Genomic DNA, 27,486 nt, shown 5'->3' with positions numbered 1-27,486 from the left:
AATTGTCTGATTGTCAAAGATCCAGCCAATCATCACTTCCAGACAGCTAAAAAAATGGTCTAAATGACCTGCAATTACTGTAACTGACAGATGTCATTTAATGGAAGCTCAGCTGTGAGCAAGAAATCCCAATAAAGCACTTTGGAATAATGATAAAATTCTAAATGTTCTGTGCATGCATAATTTGTTAAATTTGTCAAGGCAGAGAATATTGTTCTTTTTGGACCTAGTGGTCATTGACCATCATCATACAACCCACAGGTGTTCAATTCATTGCAAAGAACGGTAGTGAAGAAATCATGGATTGGTGATGTTTATCATACTGTGGCTTTGGTTTTATCTGTCTTTACTAGTGGTCATGGATCAGTTTGAATAATTCTATTTAATTGAAAATATTATGTGCTAAAGAGTAAATGTACCTAAAATGGGTGCATTACAAGCTGGCAACCTCAAACACGTGTTAGTAAGGAACATCTTGGTTTCAGGCAAAAACAATTGAGGTAATGGAGTAGCCAGATTAATCCCCTGACCTCAACCCAATTAAAATCTTGTGGGGTGACATTCTCAATGCAGTTTCTGCTTCAAAACCCCAAAATTCATAGAACTAGGACGTAATTTGTTCTTACGGGACTGAAATTCCAGCTTCTAGGTGTTAGTTGGTTGATTTGATCTGACAGATATGCACAGCAGTTAACACGAACAATGGTTATGCACCTAAATATTTTAAAAATCATTTGAACTGATGTTTAAAATGCTTAAAAAGACCTTTTATTAGTATTTTTTTTATATATAAATGAAATTTTTAAAATGTCTGTATAAGTTGAAAGATTTGTAATTTACATTAATGGCATGATTGAATTTGCTTTTAATAGGGCAGCGATGGCCAGTGAGACTGAGCGTTTGACTGGGCTCTCTGAGCTGTGGGAGTCACGATTTGATGACACCTCTATACCAGAGGAAAGTAAGTCTTCAGTTTTGACCTGCAACTTCAAACCTTATTTCAACAACAACGTGTCTTTGTTTTTCTTTTCTTTTTTTTTTTTGTTTATGCTTGTTTAAATGAGGCAGAACAGAAATGCAAAGTTTTTGTCGTTTCATAGTTACATTTTGGTGAATTTGTAGCATTTGACATGGTGTGAACCCCTGAATAAATTAAAAAGAATGCAAATTAAAAATCTGGAATTATGGAATTGATTTCACATTTTTACATGCATTATTTGTTGATTTGTTTTTATTATTAGAAAAGTTGCTGCTTTCTCTGGAGTCTATGACCGTAATAGCAAGATCCATACATTTTTTTTCCGGTACCCAGAAAGTCCTGTTATCACAGTTGAAATCTATTTCTCTCTGTCCATGCAGTGCGAGATCGGATGCGCACCGCTGTTGGTCAGGCCAGACTGCTGATGAAAGAGCGTTTTGGCCAGTTTAATGGCCTCGTGGATGACTGCGACTTTAAGCGCGGGGAGAAAATAACAACCTGCACAGACTTGCAGGGCTTCTGGGACATGGTGTACTTCCAGGTGGGTTGAGGTTCACTTTAATAAAAGGCTTAAATCATTGTCAAACCTTGCTTAAATGTCCCGTGAAGTGCTTTTTTTGTTGGATGTGTAAAGTAATTTGAACAGAAACATGAAGACAGGATGGGAAATAGAGTAGCCTCTCCCCTTTTTTAAATTAAAGCATCCAGTAGCATTTTGTTTCATCATAGAGTGGTTGAGCTCAAGCAATAGCATCTTTGAGGGGGTGGAACATGTCAGATAATGGAGAGCATTTGATTGGTCAGAAAATTTGATGAGAAACAAAAAAATTAGGTCATGCCATTTGAATAGAAATGATAAACTGCATACTTTGAATGTTTGTCTTTTTTAATGCAGATTTTGTCACTGTTTTGGAGCACTAGATTATAGATAACCTTAATGCTGTGTTCACACCAGATGTGTAACGCATAGACAAATTGTGCTATTCGCACGTAAAAATTTGAGTTTACTTGCTTCATTTGCTCATCAAATTCTCTTCAGAACAGATGCGGATTTGCGTCATGGGCAGGGCTTTTGTCTGCCCGGTGACGGTAGCTTCGTTGCTAAATGACTAACATGGATTTTATTGAGAAAATAATGTGCTTTATGAAGGCTGAAAAACAGCTTGATTAATTTGGAGCATTGTCAGAGTCCTCTAGATCAGTGGTCCCCAACCCCCGGGCCGCAGACCAGTACCGGTCCGTGGATCAATCAGTACCGGGCTGCACAAGAATTATTTATCTTTAAGTTGGCAGATAAAGTAGCTGCATTTAAAGCCAAACTGGATTTGTGGGGACGGGGCGTGAACAGAGGCATATTGCACATGTTTCAAACATTTTTTTGTGTGAGACTGAGCCTGCGCCCTCACTCGCTAAACTGGTGCACGATTACCAGTCTTTGCTGTTAAAAGAGTTTGAGCGCTACTTCCCAACCTCAAAGGACCCACAAACGGCCAAGGAATGGATACGTGACCCATTTGTCAATAAACCAACTGAATCCATCATGTCCGTGCAAGAAAAAGACCAACTGCTGGAGATCGCAAATGACGGCAGCCTTAAAACAGTGTTCGAGACAACAACTCTGCCGGTGTTCTGGATTAAAGTCATGGCAGAAACACTTTCACATGTCGAGATGTACATGATATGTGTGTGTGCTGGCGCTCACTGGCTGTTTCACGGGCACACGCAAAGCTTGAAGGTAAACAAACAACGGCTTATCATAAGCATCTTTGGCATTAAGATGAACATATAAACGTTATCTGCCTAATTTCTAGCAGCTGAATGTGTCTGGAAAAATATTCAAAGGCTTTTATTCTCATAAACTGCGCAGACGTGAATACGTCTGACTGTTTTGATTGGCTAAAGCAGACGTCTTACTTCAGCACGTTCTAGTCGTGCACGTGCTCTTTCCGGCAATCTTCCTTCTGCCATTACCCCCAGATGGGACCATCTCGTTGCAAAGAAACAAGCTCAGGGCTCCTATTGATTAAGCGTTACGGACAGTTTTTGATGTTATAATATGTTATATTTTTGGAGCAATGTGTTAATAAAGTTATTACTTCCTAATGTTATAATAGCATTGTAATGTTGGAGCAATGTGCTAATAAAGCTCCACATGAGTACACAGTGAATTCACGTTTATTATTATTACTATTATTTCAACCCCCCGGTCCGCAGTACAATTGTCAAGCGTTGACCGGTCCGCAGTTAGAAAAAGGTTGGGGACCACGGCTCTAGATCCTATCAGAGGTGCACACAGCTCTGTGAGCTCAAAAACTCCTCTAGAACCTTAACCTGGATGATGGAAGCATTCAGCTGTGCTTCTGACTGAGCTGAGCCCAGTGTGATGAACTGTTGTCAGTGTTGGCAAGAGGGTTTTCCCCCTGGGACGCCAACAACAGGTGCTACGTCATAATCACGCCCCCATAAGAGCAAGCTCCTAATTGGTTAAGGTTGCGCGAATGGCTGCAGGATGTCTATTCGTACCTTTGCATTGACTCAACATGTTAATCACTCGTGCTTGATGCTTCTTTCGCGTCTGGTGTGATATAGCATACTGATGCTAACATCTAGAAAACTTCATTTTAATCTCGCATGGACTTTAATGCTGTTGTTTTTTATAGGTGGAAGACGTTAACAAGAAATTCAGTGCCCTGAAAGAAGCAGAGGCGAGGGACTGGAAAGAGGAAGTCAAACCTGTCACTAAAAAAAGAGTGGTCAAAGTAAACTATTATTCAGCCCCATCTTTAAATAACGTTGTGTTTTAATGGAATGTTGTGTAATTTTCATATCTGTTCTCTTGTCCTATAGAAGCCTCCTGTTGTAGCAGGGAAGGCCGCAGCAGGTGGAGGTGGCAATGCTGCAGCCAAGAGTCGACTGGCTGCTATAAAGGCTGCAATGAAAGCCAAGCAGGCTGAACAGAAGGCCACCGAGACCTCAGACAAACCCCAGGAGGACTCCAGCTCTGTGTCTGTGGCTCCAGTGCAGTCTGTTGTCTTCCATGGCGGCTTCTTCCAGGTGGAAAGCCCAGTTAAGACACCAGGTAAGAATGGAAAGTATCAATCGGTCAGTAGTGTTAGTTTGTTTATTAATTTGTTTTTTTTTCCTCCCCTGCCTTCCCAATATCCATCTGAAAAGTATGACCTGAGGCATTTGTGGAAATCCAAAGATTAAATGTATTTGTTGTGTTCTAGTAGTGTTGTCAAAAGTATGGATTTCGGATCCCATAGCTACTGAATTTTTAAAAATGTTCATTTCCCGCTAACATTTGGGGGTGTACTTAAACACCGCTGATTGGCAATTGTGTTCACATGCTCAACAGAAATGACTGTGATTGGATGTGAAGTTCACAAATTTTCACAGCTGTTCACATTTTTTACATTTCAGTACTGATTGATACCAAACTCGATACTTTTGATATGGAATTCTCTATATTTTAGTGAACCTAAATTAAAGGGATAGCTCTACAAAAAATGATAATGTACTTACCTGTTTGATCAAACTTAAGTGGTTTCAAATCTGTTTGAGTTTCTTTCTTTTGTTAAACGCAATATGTTTTTTTGAGTTTGTTGTAAATTAGTAGCTATGAAAGTCAATAGCTATCAGTTTCCTTTTCTTCAAAATAGCTTGCTTTGTGTTTAACAGAAGGAAGTCATTCAAACATGTCCAAATTTTCATTTTTGGGCAAATTTCATCTCATTACATTTAAAAATTTTCCTAAATATTTAGCTTAAATATATTAAAACTAAAACAAAAGTATTCCTTAAAACATAACGTTTTAATTCATGTTTTTTTAATTAATATTATTAATAATAATAGTAATAATAAATTACAACGCATGCCACAATAATAAAACCAGGGAAAAAAAAAAAAACTGTTTTGACATTTCCTGCGGTCATTTGAATTGTCGCATGGATTGCGTTATCAGATTCAGCGCTCCTATTAGTTCTTGCATTGACGCTCATCGCAGCTGTTGTCACACTGCAGGAAAGTGTCTGAATCCTTTTGACACTGCCAGAACTTCATTGGAGGAAAAATCTGATCGCAGTAGGCATTAAGCGGCTGTCTGTGAACATGTCAAACCAACGATCAAAGACCACAAATTTTAGCCTAGGATTTCAGGAATCTTTTAGGATTTACCTTATTTATCTCAGATGACTAGATTGTGGCTGAAATCTCAGTGTGAGCAGGGCTTTATTTCACCCACAAGGATCAGTTTGTGGATATCTCGTTTAACGAGCTGATCATCTGAATCAGGTGTGTTATCTATAGCTGCATTTACACTGAAGATCTTGATGGTCAATTCTGATTTTGTGTCTGTATTAGATTTTTTTGATGACCTGCTTATATTATCTTTTAAAAGTGACTCGTATCCGATCATCTGCATTTACACAGCACACGGCAAAGGCACAATGACCAGAAAGAAAGAAAAAACGGGTGCTGACTAACAGCTGATAATTAAAGAGTTCTCTTCTCTCTATTCCTGTATGTAATCTGTTCGCAGCTTTTATGACAGAAAGGTTTTTATTTGTCCAGCTTTTTTGATATATAGGCTTTTTAAACCTTTAGGCATCTTAATGTAATGTCCATGGCGTGATTTATATGCATGTGATGTATGCACTAGTTAGCTATATGACAATATAGCTGTTTAAGTTTTCGTGTATGAGATTTAAGGTGTGTGCTGAAGTTTGTTCTGAAATGAAAGTGTCAGACTTGACATTATTCGCTATGGTTTTTAATGATGTGCAACTCGCATTGACGGGTGAAAATCCGATCTACCTGCTTACACTGCAGACACGATGGCACAGATCTGATTCATATCGAATAAATTTCCACATATGCAAGGCCTGAATCTGATTTGAGTAAATCAGAATCCATGTGATTTGTTCCTGCTTACACGTACATGGGCTATATCCGATCTGTGCCACATAGGAGAAAAAAGTCGGAATTGAGTCACTTGAACAGTGCAGTGTAAATGCGGCCTATATGGCATACTATGCACTTATGCATTATGTACTTAAGCACTTACACATAGCATAGTATATGTTTGTAGTGTTTTCCCCAAATAGAACACTGTTTTTTTTACTAAGCGGAAGTTCAAACCGTCTCCCTGATGATGTTTACCAGTGGCCAAATGAGTGAAATAAATGACCAAACTACCAAATAATCCCTGGTGTGAGTATAACTGCATTCACCATCGGGAGGCGGTATAATCGCTCTCGAAGGATAATTTTACTTTTACAATCCAAAATAAAAAAGTAATCAAACATGAGCGCCCGATAGCGCCGCCCCTTCTGCTATGTGGGCAAAACAGCCGTTGAGTGTGTGAAGTGTCCATCATTCCACACTTCATTTTACCAGTTGAATAAGTGCATTATCCGGGTATTTAAAGTGCACTTATTCTTTTTAAAGTTACTTGCACTATTTATTCAACAAACTGGCGTAGAATAGTGCATAAGTATGCAATTTGGTACACACCTAAGAAGCAGTTCATGGATTCCCTGTTTAACGAGCTGGTGATCTGAATCAGGTGTGTTAAGAAAGGAAGACATACAAAATGTGCAGGGTTTGGAAGGCTAAATGGGCGGAATTGAGAACCACTGGTTTATAGTAATAATTTTTGAAAATGTGGCTGATCACAGTCTTGCATGCCACCATGGGGATAATAATAATAATATATTTTATTTAAAGCGCCTTTCAAGAAAAGGTCACTGTACAACATGTGTGTGTGTGTATGTATGTGTATGTATGTATGTATGTATGTATATACACACTTCAGTCATTTTAAATTGTACAACATATACACAATTTATCATTTAAAAATAAACTGACAGTATAAAAATAAAGAAGATGATAAAATATAAAGTTATTTTGAATGGATGTGGGATGCATGCAGAAAGCCAAATGACAGGATGGTAAAAACGTTGCAAACTTGAAAGTACCATGTCTAGATTTTATTTTTATTTAGCAATATTTTATGTTCACCCTGTGATTTATATTAATTTATATTTTAGCATTCTTAATCAAATATTTGCTCTGAAGTTTTAAATAAAATTTAATAATCACATATAAATGAGTTTAAGTAAAGTGTATACTTTAAAAAGTCAAAAATAAATTGTTTTTCTCTGTTTTATTTAATTCTATTATAATACACTATGTAACACTAATAATTGAGTGAATTTGCAGAAAGAGTTGTATATCATGCCAGACATTATGATGATAGGAGAGTATTTATGCTGTGATATGAGGTTTTTGTCTTATCAGCGAGCTCTAATGTCAAGCGTATACAAATGAATTGAAATCAAAATTGAACTAGCAGCGTGTGGCGAATGCACTATAACCAAGCTCTCACTTCACTCAGAGCGCATTTCAGATCATTTCACTTATTGTCATTCCTCTAAATGTTATCTGTGTATAATTTAGACCTGTATAATTTTCTCTTCCCCAGCTGCTGTTAGAAGATCGTGTCGAGGTGTGGTTTCTTCTCCCTCAGTTACTAAATTCAGCACTCCAGTCAGGCAGTGTAGATCTACTGCCATCTCTCGCGCTTCTCCTCTACCCTGCATGTCCACCACACCACCTCGACCCCTTGAGCCTGAAGTATTACCCATTTCTACCCCTCTGCGTTCTGCTGAGCCCTTGCCAGAGTCACCCAGAGCCCCTCAGATGACCCCTGACCACATGCAAGCCCCACACACAGATCTCTGCTCCAACAGCCAACCTCAGTTTGACTCCAGCTCCACCTGTACCCAACAAACCCAACCAGATTTCAGAAACGAGGCAGAAAACAGTCCAGCAGGGCAGTCCGAGTCCCCTGTTGAGTGTTCAGAAGCTCAGATTGAGGACTGCATTCCAGAGTCGATGCTCAGTCCTTCTACTCAAGCAGAAGATAATGTGGTTTCTGAGGAGAGTTTGCATGTCTCGGCTAGTGTAGATGCTCTTTCGCAGTGCTCATTTCATGAAGCAGAACCCAGCGTCTGTGCTCCTGCTTCTCCTGCAATGATGCCCTCCACACCAACCAAAGATCTCAACGCTTCTTCAGCTCTCAGTAATGAGCTCGTCCTTTCAGCATGCAGTAGGTATGGAGCACTTGAATTTGAAGTACTGAATCATGCAGGTTTTTTTGTGTTGTGTAATCTTACACTGTCCTTTTTTACTGTTTGTACAGCTCTCCAACCAGTGCTGATGTTGAAATGACTGGACCTCAAGATGCTGAGGTGATTTTTCTACCAAATCAAAATGCTGGTACCAAATGTGCTTTCTGACAGGATTAAGGCATACTGGGAAGATTTTCACTCGTGCTTATATCCGACTTTTATCGCCTCTTGTCTAAACAAATGGCAGCAGTATGAGTGTGCACACCAATGCACAAAATGGCAGGATAAAATGCTTTATTTAATAAGACCAAAAAAGGACTTTTTGATTTTTGCTATGCCTTTGGTAGAGATTTCCACGTTTGTTCACATGCATTGAGCTGCTGAAATTACAGTAAAACACAACATGGTGGCGCTCAAACACTCAATGGTTTCTGTTTTTCTAATGTCAGGGAGTGATTTTGGACGTTCATTCTGCTTATCGCTTATCGCAATCGTGTCTGGCCCAATCAGGGCAGTGCGGCCTTGGCACAAAATTTTAATTTGTTTGCGACTATTTGTCAATTGCATGCACATACAGTCTTAGAATTGAGAAACTATTTGTGCTTTTAAGTTCTTGAAAGGTATATTTTCTGTGAAGTGGTAAATATAATATAATTAGTGGTGAATATGGTAAAAACCATATTGCTTTTTTATTTCTCTTATCTAATTAGATGTAAGCTTTTTTTTTTCCATAACCTGGTAAAATCCAGTACAGAGAGGAGACGGCAACATGACCGCTACATTGGGAACATTGTGGAAACATTTACATGGGTGCAACACGACAAAAAAATGTAGTGATGTTTTGCATAGTGTGCCGTCACTTTTAAGTCAGTCACTTTTTGTTTTGCAATAAAATACCTGCACATTTTTCATACTGCTATATTTTACTGATAAATATGTTAACATTTTTTAAATATTTAAATTCTAGATTCACAGACATAATTTTGTGACACATTATTTAATATTTGAGGCTAAGAAATAGAAATTAACTTTTTTTTTTTTTTGGTGGGGTCATTGAAAATTTTGGAATGGCAAGTAAAAATCTAAACCACTGGTTAAATCGGGGCAGTAGAAAAAATCCTTAGTTTTAAACCTTGACATACATTATTAGTTAAATTCTGTAGTATTTTAAAGATGTTTTTTACCTTAATTGTAGTGTTCACTCTCAAAGTGAAAATGCTTTTTTTACACGGAACTACGCAAAATGTAATGTATAAGTAAAAATAAATGCTTACATTTGAAGAGTTTTGCAATATATTTTTGTTAGTAAAAATGGTAGAGTTTGACTTTGAATATCACCAATTTACTGGTTATGGCTGTCTTATCAAGCAAATTCATATTCAGCAGAATTTGCAACTTTTCCTTAGTGAGGATCATGTTCTGATGTATTTTTCCCAGGGTGCCACTGGTTTGGACTTTGAGCGTTACCTGCTGCCATCGGTGAGAGACGTGTCTCCAGAACAGAGTCTTGCAGCTGACAGATTTTCTCTTGGAGTGATGGATGCTGAGATGGAGAGTCCAGTGTCTCAGCCAGGCGAGTCTCCTGTGGATGTCTTGGCATCTCCGACAGGTACATGTTGTCCCTAACATCACATTATAATGGGGTGTAACTGCATACAAAAACTAAAAAAATGAGGGGTAGTTCAGACAAAAATGGTAATTTGCTCATCTTTGACTTGTTCCAAACCAGTTTGAATTTCCGTGTTTTGTTAAACAAAAGTTATTTTGAAGAATGTTGGAAATCTGTATCATGCATAGGATTATTTTTTTCCTACTCATGATGTCAGTGGTTAGCGATTTCCAACATTCTTCAAAATATCTTCAACAGAACAAAAACAACAAAACAAGGTTAGTCAAGGATTAGTAAATTTACTTTTTGGGTGGACTTTCTCTTTAAGTGAAGTTTTGTTTTATTTTTCATACTTAAGAAGTAAAAACCTAACAGTTTCTAAAATAAAAGCTTGCATTAATTTTTAAATATCAAAATATATGAACAATGTTTCTAATTGTTGGTGTGAACTACGGATAACCTTTAATATGCATGTTTAATGGTCACTTGAGGTTGGTTTGGGGCACATGGACACTCACTTTTGTCTTTCTTGCACTCCTGTCTCAGCTGTTCCCAGAATGGTGTTCTCACACAGGATCAGTCAGGTGGTTTGACTTTTCTTATATGAACTGTCATTTGATCTTTGCCTTTTAAAGGGTTCCCACAGTTATTTACTAAAAGAAAAGCTAATTCAATCAAGTTTTGTAGAGCTGAACTACATTTCATATATATATTTTTTTTGTTTTATAACCATTTATTAGGGCTCAATCCTTCAGTCACTTTTTCATTTGAGAGTCACTTTACTTCTCTTTCTAAAAGTATAAATGGTGAATAATACCAAAACCACCTATCAAAGCAATTTCTTACTCCATTTTCATGTGTATTAATATATATATATATATATATATATATATATATATATATATATATATATATATATATATATATATATATATATATTTACACTGGCGATCACAATTAAAGAACAATTTATAAATAATTGAACTATTCTGAAGAAATGTCATCTTCACTGCTCAACAGTTAAGGGATTTTTTGTCCCGTCTATACCATGCTACCAGAACACCTTTTCCACAAAATAACAAAGGCATTTCAACAAAAACATTATTTTGCAGAAAACACACTGATCAAAATTAGAGAACACTTTCAGATACCTCCCAGTTATTGGTGTCAATCTGGCATCTGGTGCTAATTCCCTTCATTATCTGTCAACCCCTATTTACCTGGCAGCCTAACTTCCAGTTTCACTGCCTCTGCAAGATGGTGGAACGCTCTAAAGTGACTGAAAGCTTTCGGCAACAGGTTGTCCAGATGAAGGCCAAAGGAATGACCCTATCTGCCATAGCAAGACAAGTTGGTTGTTCTAAATCTGTGATTTCAAGAATATTGAATCTTTACAACATCACAAACACATTCAAGTCCCTCAAGAAGGCTGGTCATCCACAGAAGAGAGGACAGGATACTGCGGAGGATCTCAATGGGCAATCGTTTTCACACTACAGCTGGAACTGCTCACCAGTTCAGCGCTGAACAGGGTAAAGATCTGTCTCGTCATACAGTGTCTCGACGTTTAAGAGCATTTGGACAGAAAGCCCTCTCTGTAGTCACCAAACCTCTCATTAGCAGAATCAAAAGGCTAGACTAAGCTTTGCTGCGGAGCATGTTGTGTGGACAGAGGAGGACTGATCCAAAGTTCACTTCAGTGATGAAAGCAAGTTTAATTTATTTGGGTCTGATGGAAAACAAATGTTCGGTGACAAACTGGAGAAAGACTGAACAAAAAGTGTGTAAAGAAGTCAGTGAAAAGTGGAGGAGGAAGTGTCATGGTTTGGGGCATGTTTTTTGCAGCAGGAGTTGGGCCTCTACAGCTATATGGCAGAGTGAATGCAAATGTTTATCAGAACCTTCTTCAACAACATATGGTTGCTTCCCTGCATTCATCACCCAATCAGCTCGCAGTGTTCATGCAGGAAAACGTGCCATGTCACACAGCAAAATGGGTAAAGCAGTTGCTTGAAACTGAAAACATTGAAATAATGACATGGTGTCCTTAGAGTCCTCACCTCAACCCAATAGAGAACCTCTGGAAAATCCTTGGCGACAGAGTTATGGCCAAGAAACCCTTTACAGTCACTGAACTATCAAGAACACTGGAAGAAGAGTGGGCCAAAATCACACTAGAGCAGTGTGAGCGACTAGTGCTGTCTTGTGGCCACAGATGTGATAAAGTCATTTAGAGCAGAGGCCTGTACACTTCATACTAATTGTTGACTGTTGTAACCTTCAGAAAATTTTCCTGTAATCTTTTTCCATGCTACAGTCATTGTTGTTCTCTAATTTTAATCAGTGTGTTTTCTGCAAAAAAATGGTTTTGTTGAAATGCCTTTGTTATTTTGTTGAAAAGGTGTTCTGGTAGCATGGTATAGACGGGACAAAAAATCCTTCAACTGTTGAGCAGTGAAGATGACATTATTTCAGAATTGTTCAATATTTATAAATTGTTCTCTCATTTTGATCGTTTAATTTTGAAAGTTAAATAACAGTTAAATATAAGAATATGTAAATAAAGCTTATACAATCTGCACTCAAAAAAAAGGACAAAATCGGGCTGTTTTCTCCCCAAGGGGTTCAAAAAGAACATCGATATGGACTTTTTAGATACAAAAGCGTTTTATTTTAAGGTGCCGATCCAGCTTTAGTAGTACAATTTGTGTATGATAATAGACGACAAGCACAATAATCAAGTTTTGTTTTTTAAAGGAAAATTATTGTTTGCAGTCCTTCACATGTTCAGACAGATAATATGCTGGTGATTTGATGCTTCGCAAAAGTTTCAGACACCTTCACCAATATCAAAATGCTTTTCATTTAAACACCCAGTCATTACGCCCATTAATCCTCTCTAGATGTAAAACTAAATGAATTGCTAAATACTCTTGACAAATGAAAGTGTAAAGCCTGCAGCCCATAACAAATGTGGAAAATGATTGCGTATCATATTTAACAGACCGTATACTGCAAATTTTATGTCATTTTGATCAGATGGATAATTGAATATTAATCAGATGATGTCTTTACGCTGCTGTGCTCTCAGCCAGTCGTTGCATTGCTGATCAGGATTTCGAGGATCAGTAGATCTATCCTTCTCAGAGATCTCAGATCAGTTTATTCAGACATTTTAATCTGATTCGCATACTTGTTTGAAGATCCAAATTAGCCACAGATAAATGATCAAGATTAAAACATCCAGGATCTGCCAAATCATCTTTCATTTAGGCGAGGTATAGCACCAAGCCAATCTGGCTTTATTCTGCCATAACAACCACCTGGATGTACTTTAACTCTTACATAACAATACTGCAAATGTTTAATAGTAGATAATTAGTCATTCTTATTTATAAAACCAAATTCTTTTAGGTAACTCAAAACATTTGTAACTCGTATGGATTGAGTTAATTTGAGAAATACATAAAGTATTTTGTATCTAAAAAGTTGGTTAGCAGATCTTTGACTTAAATACTGAGAATTGTGTGTTAGCAGTTGTTTTCTGTAAAATCCATTACCCTGATCAAATTTCTGTAACTGTGGGAACTCTTGTCTCATTCCACTTGCTTTATTTCCACTTTTATTTTTAGTTTTTCAATGTTTTGAACATGCATTTTTCTGTCATAACCGTGTCTTGTCGCCTGGTGTTTCAGATGCCGCCCAGTCTGCTGCTGTTCACCCCAGAACAGAGGGAGAGGGTGAGGCAGTCAGTGTGTGAACGAGACCTGATGACATTCACTCCTCCAACAAGCAAATAAACACACATCCGCTTTGTTTAAATGCGGATCCTTTTATTATTCTTGTTTTGGTTGTGGTTAAATTAGATTGCTTTGATGAATGTCCATTTATATGCAGCTTACTTTTTGTACTTTATAATGAGGGCATTAGATACAGCCATTTAATATTTCTATACAGTCTGACCTCAGAAAATATTGTATCTTAAAGGTTTTAAAATATGTTGAAAATTGTTGATTAAATCATAAGAAAATCCGATGTACTTGTAAGTTTTGATTCTTCTGCTAGTGTATTGAAGTGACAGATGTGGTGGTCACAGGGGACAGTTCATTTCCATCTGCATCTTGCTCTTGTTTCTCTTTAAGCTCCAGCTGTTCTGTATATCTGAAATAAATCCTCTTGTAAATTATAACATTACTTTTTTGCTTGAAATCAGGGAAATGAACTATATAGACCTTGTAGTTGTGTTGTCGCTCAGCCTGAATGTCTCCTCCACCTTCACTTTAAGCTCGTATGCAGGAAGGAAGGTCTGATTGAAGAACTGCTGTGTTTTCTGCATCCAGTCATTCAACTCTGTCTCTGAGAATGATGACTTACTTTTAGGGGTACATTAGAGGTGTACTATGGGGCATTACACCTGGTTCACACGGGGCTTCAGCGTTAATGCTTGGCGGAGGGCGTGTCTAAATTTGGAGCTGATGCAATCGTCAAAGTAGCATCAGCCAATGAAATTAGTACTCATTTAGCTACTGTTTGAGCTGGGGTATTAGCATAAAGCAATCTTATTGGCTGACACTTCCATTGGGGTTTGAAAAGTTTTTGAAAAGGAAATTTTCCAACTTCTGCAGCGAGCCAATTTAATTCCGCAATGCTTGATGTCACTCATTCAAAGTAAATAGGAAGCGTTGACGCCCAGTGTGAACAACCCAGTTACTATTACAGTAATCTTACATTTGCAAGACCTGTTGTACCATATTGTATTCTCTGCATGCAGGTGAGACTTTAACCATTTATATAAAGCAATTAATGTCAAACAAGCAAAAACGATACATACTGGACATATTTTACCCACTGTATGCATGTAAGTATTGAAAACATCATGATTTTTCCTAGTACATTTGTTTTTAAAGGAGCTGTTGACATAATTTACTTTAATAATCCAAAAAAAAAAATCTGGAAAACCTGGTAAGTTAACTCAAACTGTTTGAGGAAACCGATTGTGGCAAACCATTTATGTTTTGACATTTATTTATATACACGTGTGTGTGTGTGTGTGTGTGTGTGTGTGTATATAGTCATACATATATTATTTGTGTTGCTATCGTCAAATATTTAGACTAGTACTAGTTTAAACATTTTAAGTTCAGATCAAATCAGTATTCAGTTAATAGGCCAAAACTGGTTTGTTATTGCTTTATTTATATATATATATATATATATATATATATATATATATATATATATATATATATATATATATATATATATATATAGATACACACACACACATACATATATATATATATATACATATATATATACATATATATATATATACATATATATATATACATATATATATATATATATATACATATATGTATATATATATACATATATATATACATATATGTATATATACATATATATACATATATGTATATATACATATATACATGTGTATATATATATATATATATATACATATATATACATATATATACACATACATATATATACATACACACACATATATATATTATATACATATATATATACATATATATATATATACATACATATATACATATATATATATATATACATACACATATATATATATATATATATATATATATATATATATATATATATACATACATACATACATACACAGTAGTTTGGAAAAAATGTTTGCTGCCTCAACGATTCCTTTATTTCCATGTCTATTACACTTTAATGTTTCAGATCAAACAAATTAAAATATAGTCAAAATAACAAGTAAACATGCAGTTTTTAAATAAAGGCTTTTATTAAAAGAAAACATAATAAAGAATGTCATAGCCCTGTGTAAAAAACTTAAAACATTCTGGTTAAAAACATTCTAACTTCATTCTCGTTCATCACATCTAACTTCAATTTCTGTAGCCACACCCAGACCTGATTACAGCTAGGTCTGTTTGTAATCAAGAAATTCTTTTAATTCGACCTGCCTGACAAAGTGAAGTAGACCAAAAGATCATCAATAGCTAGATATGATCATGCTGAAAATTCAACCACAGCACTGTAAAATACTCATTGCAAGTTATCGAAAACGCTTGCCGTTGCTGCTAAGGATGACCCACATGTTTATTAGGTTTAGGGGCAAACACTTTTTCACAGTGGGCTATGTAGTTTTGTATTATATTTTCCCTTAATATTACAAAACTGCACGATGTTATCTTGTGTTATGTTGTGTTATCTTGCACTTGTGTTATCGTTGACTAATATTTAAATTAGTTTGATGATCTGAAACATTAAAGTAAGACTTATTTCAATAACTACTAAAATGTACATTATATAATTTAATAAATATACATTGAACAATAATTATTTGACTTATTTGGATGTGTGCAACTACGCTCGCACACTGTTGTCCCCTGAAAGAATATTTGATTTTAGATACAGCAGATGATTTATTTTTCATTATGAATTGCATTTGTGAAATCAAACCTTTGTAAGCCAGCACGGGACTTTGTCTTTGCTCCTTCTCCTTGGACAGGGATGACTGAAACATTAAAAAAAAAAAAAAAAAAAAGAGACCCGCTTAATGGAAAGAGTCTGGTTAGCTTTCACTTCAAATAAGATAATGATCCACTGAAATGTGATACTGACTGATTTCAACAAGTTTTCCACAGACTTTGTACTGCCAACGTGACTGACAATTCCAGAAAGGGCGGATTTCAATCTTAAAATGCTGCAAGTGATAAATTATTGACAGTGGAAGAACTCACAGAGTGATCCTGAAGACTTGCGTCAGTCTGGCTTTCATCGTAACTTTGGATTTTCTGGCCTTTCAGCTCAGCACAGCCCAGCAATGCCTCAAAGAACTCCAGAAAGCTCATCTACAATCAAAACCATTCGCCATAACACAAAAAAATAATAACAACTAAAAGATATGACATGCTCATGTACTGACCTCCAGGTCCAGGTTGCTGTAAGTCCCATCATGAATTGCAGGACTGTCCACAGAGAGGGTCCTTATCAGTTTGGACACAGTTAGCTCATTATCATATAGACAGAGGTCCTGTAATCAGAACTTCAAATATGAATAATTGTTAGGGAGCTGAAAGCAGGTGAGAGTAGTAAGAGTGTTACCTTCAGCATCAAGACAAACTGTCTGACAGTGAAGACTGAATGTGCTTCACACAATGCCTGGTAAATTTCCCAGCACTTGTCAGAGTAGTTCAATGCAACTGCAGCATGAACAGGATGGCAGAACAAGTGCCCTAAAAGAAAACGGAAGTAAATAATAACAATGTGATCATTTAAATATTTGCGTCAAATAACCATACATTAGTACAGTTGAATGTAACAATATAGAAATAAATTATTAAATCCAAATACATTAAATACTATAAATTGACGAAAGTCTTGTCGCTTATCCAACTTTTAGGAACAACAAATAATAACTTGATTTCTAGTTGCTCGTTTGGTACCAGAAGAGGCTTATACGAAAGGCAAAGGCCTCTAGATTATGCTTTTGATCTTATGGGAGTTCTCAAACTTGGTCCTGGAGGTCCGATGTCCTGCAAACTCTTGCTCCAACTTGCCTCAGCACACCTGCAAGGATGTTTCTAGAAAGCCTAATAAAGAGCTTGAATAGCTAACCCAGGTGTGTCTGATTGGGGTTGGAGCTAAAATCTGAAGTACACCGGACCTCCAGGACTAAGATTCAGAACCACTGCACTAGACGATTTCAAAAATATTAAATTGTTATATGCAATCATTCATTTATCATATTAATCAGAGGGAATGAACCACATATTAATCACTGCGGAATGAACCACCAACTTATCCAGCATGTGTTTTTACGCAGCGGATGCCCTTCCAGCTGCAATCCATCCCTGGGAAAAATCCATACACACTCATTCACACTCGTACACTACGGACAATTTAGCTAACCCAATTCATTTATACAGCATGTCTTGAGGTGGATTTTATACTCTTTAAAGTGTGAAGTTAATCTATATATTCAAATTGTATGTGTAAAATCTGCTTGTAGACTTGCATATCATTAAAACAATTAAAGTGTTATGTAGAGTGAGTAAGGGGAAATGGCCTGAGGAAACCACTAAGGGTCACAAGAAGTGGATGAGAAGAGAGCGGGAGAAAGCCTGAGTAAACAACTAAGGTGTCTCAGGAAATGGATAAGAATAGAGCAACATATGTGTAAACGGATACGTATAGATGGATAAGATATATGGTTAACAGGTTGGGGTCTAGCGTTATACTAGGAGGGATCTTGTGTAACATATGGAGAACAAAGAAAAAAACTGGTGTAAAAGACTATTTAAACAGGCCAGAACAGGAGTGAGACAGAATTTTTCAGACAGAGATGCTACTGGGGGTCTCCTGAAAGTTCTCCTTTGTTGTCGACAATAAAGTATATTCTTCTGATATTCATAACCTCCAGACTGAGTTTGATTTAGTAAGAGAAAAATCAAGAAAACCACTACAGTCTTTAGATTGTGGAGGAAACCTACACGAACGCGGGAAGAACACGCAAACTCCACACAGAAATGTCACCTGACCCAGCCGATAATCGAAGCAGAGACCTTCTTGCTGTTTTAAAAAAAGTTTTTAAAATAAATTGGCAAAAGAATCAAATGTTTTCCATACCATTTAAGTTTTATCCCATTTATTTTTAGGTGAGAATGTAGGTGTTTAGATTGTGACTATGCAGTTTATTTAAAAGGATAGTGACTATTTAAAATATTTATAATTTCTGTGATACAGCACGTCGGCATCCATTAGCCTGTCATACTGAGCAGACGGTTGATGTTGTCCATCCCAAAGATAGTGCAAGAGACCACATAATAAGCCCTTAGAGGCGAAAAACACAGCATGATTTCTAACTACAGCTGATCAAATCACTATTAAACAGGTAAGTGACATTCTAAGGATATCACTTTCTTTTGTATGTTGTAGTGCTGTATTTTCACCATAGTTATTGGAGTGTTTTGAGTGTGAGATGGGACTCGCATATCCGGAATGTATGTATTTTGTGTTGGCCACTGTTTGTATAACCCTAAGTTACTTTTTGGTTGGCCATCTGTTTCCGTTACTGCAGACTAGTTCAGAAAACAGAAAGAAAGAAGAAATGCCAGCATGTGTTTATCATTTTTCCTTGTCGCAAACACAACAGTAATCTGGTAGTGTTGACTCTGCTTTGGCTTTTTCAGGGTTACTTATTGTGATCCCCCGATTGCAACTGAGAAATACTGGAAAACGTCTCTGGACTAATGTATTTAATGTCATTCAGCCTTATAATCTTAAAATGTGAGCAAAATCACTTGTTTTGTCATCACTTTAGACATTATGCTGGAGAATCATTCAAATACTAGCTCTAAAGTGATGTTTGTGAAGTAGCAACGGTTTCTACTGTTCTGACGTCAGCTGCAGATGTAAACGAATGGTGGAAGAAAGCAGTTCCTCATACAAATGAGTTTTAGACTCTGGCTGCGTCCGAAACCGCATACTTCCATACTATATAGTACGCCAAAATCAGTATGCAAGCCGAGTAGTATGTCCGAATTCATAGAATTCGAAAATCAGTATGCGAAAAGTACCCTGATGACTTACTACTTCTGGCGAGATTCCGGATTGCGCATCCCATGCATGCTGCGCTATCCCATGATGCCCCGCGAGCGAATTCATGAATGGAAGTAAAGCGACGCAACTGACGTAAGTAGGTCACGTGACCATGACAAAATGGCGGATGTAGATTGTCCGAATTCCATTTATACTTTTCACATTCATACTGTATAGAACGTACTTTTCTATACGTTTAAATTCAAATGCAGTACCTACTGAGTAGTAGGCGGTTTCTGACGCAGCCTCTCTGTGTTTGATTTTCATTTTTATATACACAATTATGCCATTGAACTTGTAGCAGTGTGATGTGGCTGCATATCATTACTGGTGGGACACTAAAGTCTACGGCCTTGTGCCAAAGCACGCCTCCCACCAGTGCCGATATACAGCCATAATGCACTGCTACTTGTGTGGTATTGCTCATATTTATGTATATAAATATAAAAATAGTCTTTTAAATCAATTACAGTTTTTCTCCATTTGTTTGACTCATTTCTTGAAACAGAAATCACATTCTCAAAATTCTAAGATCATTTGGCAAAACAGTGGTTTAGCACAACACTATAGCTTACTTGCAAAAGCTCATACCTTTCCCAACAGTCAGTGCCCCCAAAATGCTTTGTCCCTTTAGCATTGTGTTAGCACTGCAAGTCAAAATGTTTAGATGTTTTGCCATTATGGCAAAGGACCACTAAAATATTATCATGTTCACCTTACAGTCTTAGCCCAGTCTTACACTGACAATGGTTACTGTACTGTTTTTGTCTAGCTAACAGAATACAATTGTGTATAAAACTGAAAGAAAGAAATAGGACTTTAGGGTAAGAGTAGCCTCCAAGGTTTGACATCACACATTGCACTCATATTGCCAAGGAAATAGTAACTCTTTTTTTTTTATTATTGTAATGATCAACCACACACAAAGTAACTTCCACACATCAGAGCAAAAAGAATAAATAGCTGTAATAAATTGTCATCAAATGTTCCAAGGATTCACCAACTGTTTGGTATTCATGGTCTTGACTAATTTTGACATTTGTACAGACTATTGTGCATGTGATGACTTATACAATGAAATGACGCTGATACATTTTGGAGAGAACAAACATTAGACTGAGAATTAACAATCAGTTTAGATCAACAAGATCTATTCACTTGGAAATTGTGCTAAATGAAGGCTATCTGTACTTAATCATTTGCAAAGATGTACTTAGACATTTGCAATTTGATGAAATGAATGAGAAAATCAAGTCTGTTGTGAACAATTGCCAAGTGGTTTGGAGGTTTGTCCATGTTGTTTTGAGAATGTAATTTCTGTTTCAAGAAATGAGCCAAACCAATGAAGAAAAACTGTAATATGTCAAATCAATAACAAAATTTTATGTAAATAAATATTTTTAAAAATCTACCTTTCACAATTTTTGCATTGGGAATGATGTTCTGCTTCATGAGCTTTGAAAAACATGCTGCAAGTATGTTATTTGAGGATCTGAAACATGGAAAAATGGTCTGTGGTTAGTGTGACAAAAAAAAAATGAAACAAAACTATTTTATCATGGCAATATACTCACTCAATATCTTTGTGGCAAATATGATAAGCTATAATGATAATATAGCTGATACACTCTCTTGGAAGAATTGCAGTGAAAGGAGAATGTACTTGAATAAAAAAGACAAGAATAAAAAAGACAAGAAAAACGAAAAAAAGAGAAGAAAACTTGTTAATAATTACTTGTTAATAAAACAGACATCTTCACTCAGCATTCAGATGCTCAAATACATTACCATTGATAAGACGATATATTTGTGCTAGTGTGACTCCATGCTGGTGAACCCTGCAGTCCAGGAGAAAGCGCGAAAACTGCAGGTGGGTCAGTGGGAATATTTTGTCTAAAGACTGTTCATGTCCGAGGCTGCTGTAGAAGCTATAAATTTCCCTTAACAAACCCATGTGTCTCAGCACTGCAAATTCCACCTGTAAACAAAGACAAGGGATGAGGGGTTAGTTTACAGCAAAATAAAGATCCTGTTGACATTCACCCTCCTGGCTTTGCGAAACAATAAGAAATATTACGCATCTTCAAAACACAGACGAGAGATTTCTGTCTCTAAATTTCTGTCAATCAGAATGTTTACACACAAAAACACTATAGAAAAAAATTAAATCCGAAATGTTCTGTATCTTGATTCACGTTTTACATTTTTTCAAGGTCCCATAATGCTTTTGATTTGCCTTATGGCACCTTAATATATTTTCATTCTATGACACACTTTACTAAGAGACGTCAACAAATGTGGAAAATCACCTCTGACATTTCACAGCCTGACAAATGCTGAATAAACATTTTCATTCGACAAAAAAAAAAAAAAAAAAAAGGAAGTAAATAGGTAGGAAATTAGGCAAAAACCTGTTTGAACTCTTGCTCTCTGTGGGCCTCAGAAACTCTATTTAAAAGGGTCTGGATGTTTAAAACCATGTCAGATCCGAGAGGTGAGGCGTTACTGCTTGACTGTGAAGCTCCCTTGGATGAATCATCTTAATGCACAGAGATGAACACAAAAGTAACAAAAATCCCTTAGGTTGAAGTTTGACATACTCTATGCACAGGATCATTTACAGTCAGCAATTTATACAAACAAATACATGCTAACTTAATTAAACCAGTGTTTTAAAACTAACCTTAATAACAATGGCTCTCAATGTGAAAGAGATTCAGGTCATTAAAATGGAATTGTCAAAATGGGTTCTGGAATTAAAGACATCTATTTCTATAAGTAAATTCATTTATACCCCACCTGATAAAGCATTACAGATAGACATGTTGTGAGCTCCATTATTGTAAATCAGTTGTATTTGCTTTTGTTAAACCCATCTGTTGGCATAATTCAACTTTTTTTTATTTTTTATTAAAACAACAATTGTGTTTAATTCTGGAGTGCAAAAAAGCTACATTATCCATGATGCTGTACAGAAAATCCCCCCAATTGGAGTCACAGCAAGCAAAGTTATGAAGTAGGTCTCCTTACACTTTAAAAATACTTTTAGAAATGCTTTAAAAATATGTTGCATGCTGATATCTTACAAAAACTTTTTTATCTATCCATCCATCCATCCATCCAACCAATGACCATAAGTTAATTGTTTATATTTTTCTTTTTTTTTTCTTGTTTTTGTCATTTACAAATCCTTATCAGATTAAAAAAAAATTCTCAATAAAGTATACAGTCTTGTACCTTTATCCTTTGTAAAATCTTCATATCATATACTTTAAGTCAAAATTCCTACTGTTTTGAAAAAAAAAAAAGAATATAAAAATGAATTAAATAGGTGGCCACTAACAATAGGCACAATCATTATCCAACCAATCAAAATCTAGTATTCCACAGAGCTAATATTACATTTTATTAGCATTAACAATACTCAAATCTTTACTCTCATCTGGAAAAGGAGTCGTAATCCCACTCAGACCAGGAGTGAAGGCGGGAAACTCAGCCATGCAGTCTTTACTAAACTCCCCTTCATACACCCTTCCATTTTCAAAGATGTATCTCCCCTGCAAAAAAATAAAACAAATAACATATGCAGTGTTGGAATTATAAACCAGCACATCTGTATAGTTTTAAAGGTGGTGTACCTGTCCGTGTTTTTTATCATACTTCCACTGTCCACAATACAAAGCCCCACTGGCATATAAAAACTGTCCTTGACCATGACGCATGGCCTGAACGAAATCTCCAGTGTACTCGTTCATGCGAGGGTACTGAGAGGATGGAGCTCTTTTACGGAACCATGTGTGTGTTCCTTTTCCCTCCTAGATTAAATATAAAAGTTGTCAAAATTTGTTCAGAAAGCAGACATAATGAAGGGCATGACATTTATTGGAATAGAAAATGACAGACCTGGGTGCCGTTTATCCACTGCCCACTGTACTGTTGATCCAAATCAATCCATCTCATTGTTCCTTCTCCATGTCGAACATTATTCCTCCATTGCCCCTCATACACATTTCCAGATGGGTAACTGTAGCAAATGTTGTAGTTTGTGAGGAACAGTGAAGCTGAGCTTAATACAGTTTTTTATGTGTTCATATGTGACCCTGAATCGCAAGACCAGTTATAAGAGATGATTTTTGGAAATAGAGTTTTATATGCCATCTGAAATCCATTAATATACTGGTTTGTTAGGATGGGACAATATTTAGCCGACATACAATTATTTAAAAATATGCAATCTGAGGATTGGGGCAGCACGATGGCTCAGTGGTTAGCACTGTCATCTTACAGCAAAAAGGTCACTGGTTCAAGTCCTGGCTGGGCCAGTTGACATTTCTGTGTGGAGTTTGCATGCTCTCCCCGTGTTTGCATGGGTATCTCCAGGGTCCATTGGTCTCCCCCATACTCCAAAGGCATGCACTATAGGTGAATTGGGTAAACTAAATTGGCTGTAGTGTATGTGTGGGAATGTGAGAGTGTATGGGTGTTTCTCAGTAATGTTCATTTACATATTCGGATGTTCCTGGGCTTACAAAAACAGCTGTTAGCAATGAGACGAAGCGTAAGAGGTGAGAGAGGCGCCTCTGACAGAGAGTTCGAAGAGATCAAAGAAGGCATACTAAAGTGGGTTAGCCATCTGCTGGCACTAAGGGAGGATACAGAGAACCAAATTAACCAAATTGCTACAATAGCAACCTAGTGGAGGTATAGGAACGTTACCTCCAAAAGAAGAGATTCTGGGCCAGCTAAAAAATATGACTTTGGTGGACAACCCTGGTGAACTGCCCAAAATAATTGACATGATTAGAGATATACTACTAGCTACCTTGATATAGATATTCTACAAGCTTTCCTGATGTAGTAATACCCAAGTATATCAGCAGTAACATCTATGCATGAATACTGTATAAAGGGCTGGAGCACACAAACCAGCAGCACACTTAACTGTCTTCTTTATAGTGAATGTCTTACGCCCTTTATTCTCAACAGAGAACAAAGTAAAAAAATTTGGGTCACACTTTATCTTGATGGTCTGTTTGTTTAAGTTACATTGCATCTACATGCCAACTAATTCTCATTAGATTATAAGTAGACTGTTAAATTGGGGTTAGGGTTGAGGTTTAGTTACTTGCTAAGCTACTTATGGTCAGTTAATTGTCTGTTGAAGGAGCAGTATCAACAGATATTATTAAGCAGTCTACTAACACACAAATGGAGCATTAAAATAAAGTGTTGCTGAGTTTTGTTCTGTTCTTGTATTTATTTTATTCTTCTTTGTCACTGGATATGTTTTATTAATAAAAGTGTAATTTATTAATTTTCTCAGCTGGAGTGGACATCATTTGCAGAACTCATCAAGATACCTTGTGTAGTGCGGTGTGATATTAATTTATTCCTTGAACAACATTACAAACTCTAGCTAACAAAATATAGCCAAGAGAGGATTCTGGTTTCTTTATTTAATTAGGATATTTAATAAAGGCATCCAGCACACAACCCCTGATGAATAAAGGGACCAAGCCAAAGGAACATGAACGAATGAATCTGTGGGTTCACAACACATATTGAGAAAAATGCCTTTAAAGTTGTCCAAATTAAGGTCTTAGCAATGCACATTTCCAATCGAAAATTATGTTTTAATATATTTACAGCAGGAAAGTTATTATTCTCATTATTTTTAGCATAAAAGAAAAATCTATAATTTTACCCCATACAATGTATTCTAGGCTATTCCCACAATTTTACTCCTGCAATCTAAAACTAGTTTTGTTCATAAAGGGCCACATACATAAACAGTGTTTGTCATTTTAATGGTAAAAGTCTCTAAAATGCTGCAGTAAAAAAACTTTTAATTGGTTAATTACATAACAATATCGGCCAATAAACGCTTATTTTTAAAGTTGACATTAATGGCTCGAAAATAAATAATGCACTATTTTTTATGATTGTTCCACTTTTGATACATGTTGCTGGCTATGGGAATTTTTATTGGTGCATTCCAAATGACAGCAGACAGTCTTCTTTGATTCCAAATTTTAGACAAATGAATCTAAATACTTTCGGATTACTTTTATATTACTTTTTATCTAATGCTAAAAATATATTTTTTTAGAGCACAAACAGGATTACAGATGAACCACTGAAGACACATGGACTGTTTTGACAATTGGATTTTGAACCTCTCAAGACTGTTACTGTCTATAAAGGAAGATAGAGCTTCTGGACTTCATCTAAAATATGTTAATTTGTATTTTGAATATGAACAAAATATCAAGAGATTAGAATGACATGAGGGTGAATACATAATAACAGAATTTTCAGTTTTGGTGAACTAAACTATATATTTATTAATTAACTAATATATTTCATTAATTTTGGAAAGAGATGTAAATAAATGTACATTGCAGAAAACATACCAACGTTTTCCCCATCCCTCTCTGCAGTTGTTCACCCATTCGCCCTTGTACCAAGATGTGGCTTCTTGGTTATAGAACATTTCCCCCTGTCACCAGATTTTAATTTATTACTAAATGCGTGTAAGCAAAGTTGAGACATTGGATGTGTGTATGTGTAAGTACATACCTGCCCTTGTCTTTTCCCCAGGTACCACTGACCTCTGTACACTGTTAGGGTTTTGACACATTTGTACATTCCGACACCATGACGGATACCTTGGTGCACTTCTCCCTCATACGTGCTGCCATTTAGCCATGTGTATGTCCCGTGACCCATGGGAACATTTACTTTGAAATCACCCTGCCAAATGCAAAAGTTAAGGCAATTTTGCGATTAATAATTATATATATGAAACTTTAGGAAATCTTGTAATTTAACACAGGGTTATAATGTAACTTATGCAATCATATGCTGAGGTAAATATTGTACAGTTTTAGACAACTGAGTAACCTCTATTAAAACTTTACATACATACCTGATACTTTAAACCGTCTGACCAGATATATTCACCATAGCCATGCATTAACCCATGCGAAAAACTACCCTAATGAATGCACAATGTTAGAAATCAGTAAAACACACACACACACACACACACACATATATATATATATATATATATATATATATATATATATATATATATATATATATATATATATATATATATATATGAAGGATACATGTAGTTGATAAAATTATTTAATCTTCCTTTACAATGTAAATGTCCTAATAATTTATATTTTTTATGAAAGATTTAGATAACTAGCTTTGAATTCAATTAAAATTATTTCTATATCAGTGGTCTCAAACTCAATTCCTGGAAGGCCGCAGCTTTGCATAATTTATCTCCATCCACCTCCAACTAATACCTGGTTAATAGTCTCGAGTAGTCTTGAACACTTTGATTAGTTGAATCAGCTGTGTTTGATTAAAGTTGGAGCAAAACTGCAGAGCTGTGGCCCTCCATGAATCCAGTTTGAGATGTTCTATTGTTTGTCATTAAGAAATGTTTAAAGTCTGTTACCTGAGGAAACAATACATCTATATAGAGAATGAAACAAATTTAAGTTTGAAATACACTTTAACTGTTTTCATGCTTGCATTTTTGACCTAACAGTTAACCATTTACAATTTTCTCATTATATTGTAGCAATATCAATGCTTTATGAGTTTGTGGTTGTTAAATTAATTTATATTGGGTATGACAGTACAGAAATGTCGTCATCGTTCACCTTGTAAACATGACCACCTTGAAAATAAGCGACCCCTTCTCCATGAAACATCTCTCCATACTTTTCACCCTCATATCTAAAGGAAAAAAAAACGCTAAAACTATAAACACTGTTTGTTACTATTCTGTATCATATTGATAACGGATATCTAACCTTTCCACGATTATACTGTGAAGAACGGGAACTTTACGGCACCGGTCGTGCTCTCCAATAGGTTGATTTTCATTCGGGGGCAGAGAAACGGTAGATGCGGAACACACAGCTGAGCTCGACAAGTCTTGTCCATCCTCCGGTTCTACGACGGACTCCGACAATAAACTGGACGTGGAGGACTCTACTAACGTCTTACTCAAAGTTGGTTCTGGTGTAGATTTGTTAGAACTTTTCATGTTGTCTCCTCTAGCCATCGCCGCTATTAAGAAAGCCTGAACCCCGCCTCTGGAGTGT

The 27,486-nt window shown here is 36.2% G+C and overlaps 2 protein-coding genes across 4 annotated transcripts in view; one reads left to right on the top strand and one right to left on the bottom strand.

The window, feature by feature from the left end:
• Positions 1-13,907, top strand: part of dlgap5 (discs, large (Drosophila) homolog-associated protein 5) — a 25,962-nt gene extending 12,055 nt beyond the window's left edge. The window contains 9 exon segments of one of the 2 annotated variants that reach the window (NM_001004592.1): positions 873-961; positions 1,360-1,520; positions 3,640-3,738; positions 3,827-4,058; positions 7,464-8,094; positions 8,184-8,232; positions 9,550-9,721; positions 10,268-10,305; positions 13,417-13,756. In NM_001004592.1, the coding sequence (NP_001004592.1) occupies positions 873-961; positions 1,360-1,520; positions 3,640-3,738; positions 3,827-4,058; positions 7,464-8,094; positions 8,184-8,232; positions 9,550-9,721; positions 10,268-10,305; positions 13,417-13,521 (1,576 nt within the window). In that variant the 3' untranslated portion in view covers positions 13,522-13,756. 2 annotated transcript variants of the gene reach the window in all.
• rsph10b (radial spoke head 10 homolog B) lies at positions 13,534-27,486 on the bottom strand. 2 transcript variants are annotated; one of them, NM_001076759.2, is given in 18 exon segments: positions 13,538-13,882; positions 13,954-14,077; positions 16,211-16,265; positions 16,492-16,602; positions 16,677-16,784; positions 16,856-16,986; positions 20,764-20,843; positions 20,926-21,013; positions 21,140-21,329; positions 21,763-21,890; positions 22,788-22,908; positions 22,990-23,166; positions 23,255-23,375; positions 25,765-25,850; positions 25,931-26,104; positions 26,280-26,348; positions 27,040-27,115; positions 27,193-27,462. In NM_001076759.2, coding segments are annotated over 18 exon segments (2,193 nt in total). In that variant the 5' UTR covers positions 27,447-27,462; the 3' UTR covers positions 13,538-13,782.

The sequence above is a fragment of the Danio rerio genome, chromosome 12, assembly GCF_052040795.2.
Source record: "Danio rerio strain M-AB ecotype USA chromosome 12, GRCz13ab, whole genome shotgun sequence".
NCBI lineage: Eukaryota > Metazoa > Chordata > Actinopteri > Cypriniformes > Danionidae > Danio > Danio rerio.
Note: the sequence above shows the minus strand (reverse complement) of the source record. Positions and strands in the feature narration are given on the sequence as shown.